The sequence below is a fragment of the Onychomys torridus genome, chromosome X, assembly GCF_903995425.1.
Source record: "Onychomys torridus chromosome X, mOncTor1.1, whole genome shotgun sequence".
Taxonomy (NCBI): Eukaryota; Metazoa; Chordata; class Mammalia; order Rodentia; family Cricetidae; genus Onychomys; species Onychomys torridus.
The window spans coordinates 88,269,287-88,276,259 of NC_050466.1; the positions used below are offsets into that span (position 1 = coordinate 88,269,287).

Consider the following 6,973-nt stretch of genomic DNA (forward strand, 5'->3'; position numbering starts at 1 on the left):
ATTTATTCCTTATCCAGAAACCATGAAGTGTGCTCGGTAGGTCCTTTAATTAATACACCAAATAACCTCTCAAAAAAGGGTTGTGTTTACCAGGCATGGTGGTGCAGACCAGAAGCCCAGCATGTGGGAGGTACAGGCAGGAGGTTCATCACAAGTTTGAGATCCAGTTGGGGTACATTTTGAGTACCCCAAACCCAGCCAGGGTTACAGAGTAAGAACATGTCTCAAAAAACTCTGCTGCATGTCCTGAGGCCCCTGAGGCCTATTGTTCTAGAACTATGTCTCCAGGTGCCAATAATGGATCTGCTATCTTTTAAGCAGAAACTGGCTGGCCATCAAGCATTTGGGACATTCTATATGACAAGGAACACAGCCCTAAAAGTGGGCCTAGGGTGTCAACAGGTGTACCACTGGGGCTTCCTATTACAAACAACAGAAAGCAACTCAACATCAAAAACCTAGTATTAGAAGGAGGGGATGCCTGGAGGAGTCATCAAGGAGACTGGGGAGTCTAAAATGGAGGAACAGACAGACAGACAGACGCAGCCTGCCAGTAGAGCTGGTAGTCTGCTGCATCATCATCAAGGGCCCCACACTACTGTGGCTCCAAGCTGTCACTGTTGGCTGCTTCTGGACTTCTGGACTCCATCCCCACCACAGCAAATGCTTCTAGACTCCTGTCCCTCACACAGCCCCCTCCAGACTTCAAGGCCCAGGAACAGCAGTGTGATGCCTTTGGCTGGCACCCTCCATGTGAGCCTGAAGCTGCTCAGGGCCCCAGAGGCACAGGTCTGGAGTCTCTCCCCAGACTGCAGTGGTAGAATTCTCCAGCTAGTAGGGGCCCTCTGGCACTGGCCAGCATCTCCTCTCCTGAACTGACTCATTCTGCCTAAACGGGAAATGTGGGTCACTGTTATGCCATGGGGATGCGATGACCAGTACCCAAGGGTGCTCCTAAAGTACTTTTATGTGGTACCACTCAGGGCACAGAAAAGGTTGGTGGCAAAGCACCAGAACCCACCCAAAGAGCCCCCTATTGGGCTAAGGCCCAGAAAGAACACAGACAGATGAGGAATAAAGCTGTAGGTCTCGGCCTGAGCAGCTGCAGCGAAAAGGGCTGTGGCTCCTACATGTGCTTCTGTGAAGAGGGAGAAAACCTCTCCGTAAGTGTACACTTTTTTTCTTTATGCTGGCCATCAGCCGGCACTGGTGAAAATACAAAGGTACTGTACCTCTGTGGATCAATGAAGGTAAATACGGTGTTAGGAAGGAGGAATTCACTTGTGCCGGAGTTTTACTCTAGAGCTGGATTTGAAGCAACATGGCCAACTGTTCCACGAGTTTGCCCTGTGTGGGTGGGCACCTGGCTGTCCTGCAGCCCTCTGTTGGCGTGTCCCTACGTTGAAGATGTGTGCCTGGTACTCAGATCTATTTTATTTTTGCCCATTTTGACAGGTTCTGTTTTCTCAATGGTGATTTGAACTTGTTCACCCCCCTCCCCCAGTTTGGATTTATTTTTACCATTGTTTCCTCTGTGGGGGTTTTCTCTCTCTAGTCAATCTTTTCCATACAGAAGGCAATTGAACACCTTATTTCTATTTCTTAAGGAAGTTTTTTGGTGTTCTGATGAGCACGTCTAGGGAAAACAACAACAGCTTTTCTAGAGTTGAGAACACTGAAACCTAGTACTTTTGTTGCAAGTGCAAGGATCAATTTGCAGTTACCTGGTATCACCGTTTCAGACCCATCCCAAACGATGCCACTGTACTGTGTCAAACCAAAAGAAGAACTTTAATAAGCTTTTACACCACTGCAAATACAGGGACATTAACCCATAACATGCAACAAAAGTGATTTTGTCTTTCCAACGTAGTTAACAGATAAACTTGACACCAACGAGGAAGAGCAACATGGTCTACAGAACAAATATGATGTGTTTCAACTTTCAGGTTAGAAAATGTAGGTTCTGGCTGCAATCTCAAGTAGCGTTTAGAAAGTTTAGCTTCCCCTTTCTACCGTCTAAAAGAAAGGATGATTTTTAAGTGTAATTGCACATAACCATTCTCACATTGGAAATCATCACAAGAAATCAACAAGTTTAGTCTAATTGACTGACAGATTTCATTGCCACTGTTAATTTTGAAAGAGGGCTCCTGTAGTAGTATGGGTTTGGGATAGGGAAAATAACTAGGCTAAGACTAGAGAACCATGGCCTTAGAGTGGCGGGGGGAACATGCAGCGGCACACTGGGCAGGTGCCGGACTTCTGAAGCCAGATGGACACACATGGCTTGTGGAAATAGTGGTGGCATGGGAGCTCAGTGGCCACCTCCCCCTTCACGTATTCGCTGCAGCAGATGGGACAGCACATTTCTTGGCCCACTGCACCGTGATCTTCAGTGACCAGGATCTCGGGAAGCGCATCAATGCTCTCCTTGCTAGCCGGTGGGTTAGCCACCTCGACATCAACGGCGAGAGACTCCAAGTGCGCAAGGGCCGTCTCCATCGCCTGGGCCAGGCGCTCTTCGAGAGCCATGTAGGTGAGGAACTGAGGATCCACGTAGGAGATGGCTTCCGCCACTCCCAAGCCATCTGCAAAGCCATCAAAGAGGCTCCAGTCCACTTCGAGGTCTTCGCTCACACTGGAGTCATCTTCCAGGTTGTTGTTGCCATCCAGCATGAACATCGCGGGCTGCATCAGCTCGTGGCTGGACTCATTATCCCCCTCACTGCTGCTTTCATTCTCATTGTACCGGAGCCAAGGGATTTCTCCTTCTTCCAGAGAGGCCTGCTCTTCTTCCTGCAGGGATGGTTCTTGTACTTCTTCAGGATAGCTGCCACCATTGCTGCCAACACTGGTACTGGCAAGGCTCCCAGCTCCGCTGGTGTTCACACCCCCTCCAGCTTGGTGAGCTTCCCGTTCTTCCTTCCCTGGCAGAGGCTCCCAGCTCTCCCCACTGGAAGACTGGGGTTGTTCCCGACTTCGATACTTCCGGCGCAGGGCAGCCATCCACTCTTTGTCACTGTCAGAGTCTTCTTCATAGTACCGGTAGTAATCATCAGTGTATGCCCAGAAGTCAGGGTCAGCCATGGTTCGTCGACGTCTTGATGTTTTCTCTGGTTTCACCTGCCCATTCCTGTTCTCCTTCTTGTCTTCAGGATACTTTGGCTCAGAGGAGCTGCCTGCACTCTCACCTCGGGCTCTTCTTGCTAGGCCCTCTGCATGGGCTTCCTCGGCATCCGCATCGGCAGCATCTCTCCACCTGGAAGTACTGTGTGGTACATCATCATCATCGTCAGTGTCAAAAAATATTTTTGGTTTCATGCAGTTGGGAGCTGCCACATTCCGGATTTTTGGTCTCACCACCGGTTCCTCTGCACTCTTTGGGGTGTTTTCTCCAGCACCACCAATACTCACAGGAGCCCTGCTAGGACGTGCTGGTAAATTCTGCCTCTCCCTCTCCAAGCTGCTGTTACCTTTTGCAGCCGCCCTGCCTTCAGCAGAAGCCATCTGAGAGGCCATGCCATTCTGCTTCAAGAACTCAGCCCTGCTAGCAGAGCGCCTTGCAGCAGGGGGGGTTTCTCCCTTGCCAAGCCCCTCTTTGACATCATGGTTAACACTAGAGAAGCGGGCAGACCTTGCGCCTTTCTCTGGATCATCCTTAAACTTGCCAGTTTTCCCTCTCACTGGCAGTCTGTCAACAGGCCCAGCCCCCTCCTCCTCACTGTCACGTGCCCCCAAAGTGTCACTATGTCCATAAGCCAATCCTCTTCGGCTCCCCGAGGCCCTGTACTCTCTTGGAGGATACCTGGAATAATCCTCATTCTCAGCATTCAAGCTGGCTCCCGAGCTCTCACTGACATCCCAACGACGACGTGTGCTGGCAAATGGTGACCGGCTCCTCTTGGTTTGACTGGGGGCTGATCTGTGCATTGGGACTTCGGATGTTGGCCTTCTCTGGCTGGCAATCCTTTCCTGCTGGTTCGTAGATGGCCTGAAACTGACATAAACATGCCTCCTTCGGTAACTCCTGCCTACACCAGACCGATACCCTCCTGCTGATTTGGGCCGAACAGGCTTGCTAGGTTCCTGACCCATGGCTGACTCACAGTTTCCAACAGAGCTGGGATGCAGGTGCAAAGGCTCTTGCTCCCAGTTGAGAACTACAGAATAAGGAGATCTAGTTTTCCTTCAGCAGGCAGGTAACAGAGGGATAGGGGCACTTTAAAGTTAGTTTCACTGTCTTCTAAGGCCTGAGGTAGCGTTCCAGTGACTGGTGTAGACCTGGAACACATTTTTAATGTTTGCAAAATGATTACAAGACTGGGTTCACAAGAAAACCAGACTTTAGTGGAGAATAAGAAAGTGTAAGTGTGTGTGTGTGTGTGTGTGTGTGTGTGTGTGTGTCTGAATGCTTAGGTTATAGATGTGCTATGGAAATATGGAAAAGTAAAGCCTGCTGTGAGGTTGTTTTTTTTTGGGGGGGGTATAGTTTTCTGAGAACTGCAGATATTGAGAAGAAATACAATTCAGAATAGAACTGAAAATGTAGTTCACTGTGTATGCACAAGTGCCAGTGTCTGTCAGGAGAGAGACAGGTGGATAGGGAGCCAGCAATCCTGCAATGCAGGGATTTCTGTAGGGGTGGGTGCTTGTGGGTATGAAAGCGACGGGAATGGGTGGGGCAGCTTGAGAGGGGAAGGCTTTAAGTGTGACAGAAAGAGAAGGGTCAGCGCTCCTGTTAAGTGTGGCAGCTGGAACTACAGAGGGAAGCCTGCATGTCACAGGCAAGGAAGTGAAAGGGTATCAGTAGCAATGAGGAAAGTGTGTAAGAGTACATATGGGAGGCAACAAGGGACAGGAAAAAAAGCACAGAGGATGTATGTGGCGATGGAACACAGAGGCCAGTAACTAAAGAATGCTGGCCTCTGTTAATATGGCGAACAGGAAAGGGGGTAGTGTCCCCAGAGGATTTTTGTGTGAAGGTGCAGTGTGGGACAGACAGAGACTAGGAGAAAAGAACATTTAAGGGCATGTGAGCCAGCTTTCTTGTGTGTACATGTATGTAAGGCAAGCAATAGAAGGATGAGATGTCTTCACATGTGTGTATATAGCAGACAGGGAAGAGGGAGGCCATTTCTGGGGGGCGGGAGGGAAAACGGGAAGCGGGAGAGAGGAGAGAAGGAGAGAGACGGACATGGAGGGAAGGGGTGTAGAGGGAGGCAGGGATGGAGGGAGAGAGACACAGACAGACAGAATACACATTCAAATACGGTTCAGGGGAGAAGAGGGAAGATTCTAGAGGTAGGAGGTAGGTGAGGGGAGAGGAAGGAACTAGAGGATATGTGAGAGGGTGTGTGCTTGCCTGTTTGCGCATGCGCAGAGGAGGAGCTCCCTGAAACCTTGAGGATGCAGGGACAGGGACCAGACTGCAAAGGAGGTTTGTGTGTGCCTGTGCGTGTGCCTGTGTATGCGCGTGCGTGCGACACAGAGGAGGGGGTGCAATGTCATAATAAGGGACAGAAATACGTTATCAGCTCAAAGGGCTAACCCAAATCAATGTGGCAGGTCAAAAGAAAGAAAAGGGTTTCCTGGAAGAACCCTGATTTTCCCTGAGAATATTGTTTATCTTCTAATATTTCCTTTCCTGGGCACATATTTGTACCTAAAAAATCTTATCCATGTGCCATTCGACCAAACAGCAGCAAAATGGGGGAAGAAAGGCCATAGAGTTCTCTGCAAAGAGCATTGCAAGGAGAGACAGGTAGGAGTGGCAGAGGGCCGCGACCACCAGTCCTCTCTCCAACAGCCACGAGGGCCATTCGAACACAACAGGAGCTGGGCAGCAAGGGATGCGGTTCCCAAAGAGGCCACGGGCCTCGACATGTGGTTAAGTCCCCTTTGCCCCACCCCGCTCCCAAGACGAACCCGCAAAGGGGTCACTGGGATTCTGCCCGTGCCCATCCGCCAACCCTCGCCTACCCGTCCGGGCTACTGCAGCAAGGCCGCCTTGCACTCACCTTCCGGGCCACTCGCGCGCTCAGAGCTGCAGAGCTGAGGGACCTTCGGACGCCGCCGCCGCCGCTGCTCAGGGTCTCGGCTCCTCCCCCGCACAAGAGCACTAGGGCAGGCGGAGACTGCGGCGGCGGAAGTGGCCGTGACGTCAGCGAGAGCCCGCCCCCTTGATGTGGCGGGGGCGTCTGCTGCCCTCTGCAAATCCGGGTGGGCTCCAAAACGTTATTTCGTTTGAAACGCTCAGATTTTTCAGACAGACAGACAGACAGACAGACAGACACACACACACACACACACACACACACACACACAACTGTAACAGCACTAACATGTTAAACATTTGCCACCTTCCCTTCAGTTGTTTTCTTTAAAAAACTGAAATCTGAAGATTCTGATTAATTCTAACATGATAGTTGATTATATTACTATATTACATCCTATGTTACATGCTATGGCTTGTCTGGGGATATTTAAATTCAGGGTTGCAGCAGAAACGTCCATCTTTTTAAACCTGGTGTTTGAGGCTGACTGAAGGTGTTTGCAGTGAAATCTGGTACTGTCGTCACAAAACCAGACTTGTCTATCCAAGAGATGGTCGTTCGTTACACGCAACACAGGTCCACATTTTGTGAACTGCACCACATTCTAAAATGTCACAGCTAGCCTAACGTGGTGGCACACGCCTTTAATCCCAATACTCAGGAGCCAGAGCCAGGCAGATCTCTGTGAGTTCGAGGCCAGCCTGGTTTACAGAGCGAGCTCCAGGAAAGGCGCAAAGCTACACAGAAAAACGCTGTCTCTGAAAAATAAAACAAAACAAAACAAAATAAAAAAAGTCACAGATAAGCCTTTCTTGAACTCTTTAAATTACATTGTACAGGAAAAACAGCACGTAGTAGAACAACAACCACACACACACACAAAAAAAAACCCAAAAAACAAAAACCAAAAAACAAAA

At 49.8% G+C, this 6,973-nt stretch overlaps 1 protein-coding gene across 2 annotated transcripts; it reads right to left on the reverse strand.

Annotated features, from left to right (window-relative positions):
- Nucleotides 1-1,768: 1,768 nt before the first annotated feature.
- Pja1 (praja ring finger ubiquitin ligase 1) lies at nt 1,769-6,151 on the reverse strand. 2 transcript variants are annotated; one of them, XM_036174512.1, is made up of 2 exons: nt 6,021-6,151; nt 1,769-4,284 (listed from the first exon to the last, which is right to left on the reverse strand). In XM_036174512.1, exon 2 carries the CDS (start codon nt 4,096-4,098, stop codon nt 2,215-2,217), a length of 1,884 nt encoding a protein of 627 aa, XP_036030405.1. In that variant the 5' UTR covers nt 4,099-4,284; nt 6,021-6,151; the 3' UTR covers nt 1,769-2,214. The 2 variants fall into 2 exon arrangements, with proteins under 2 accessions (XP_036030405.1, XP_036030406.1); XM_036174513.1 differs by having other exon boundaries at nt 1,769-4,000; nt 6,021-6,149.
- Nucleotides 6,152-6,973: the final 822 nt, after the last annotated feature.

Bases quoted from the DNA above. Each gene is read 5' to 3' on its own strand.
- Pja1 (XM_036174512.1), bottom strand. From the start codon at position 4,098: ATGGGTCAGGAACCTAGCAAGCCTGTTCGGCCCAAATCAGCAGGAGGG.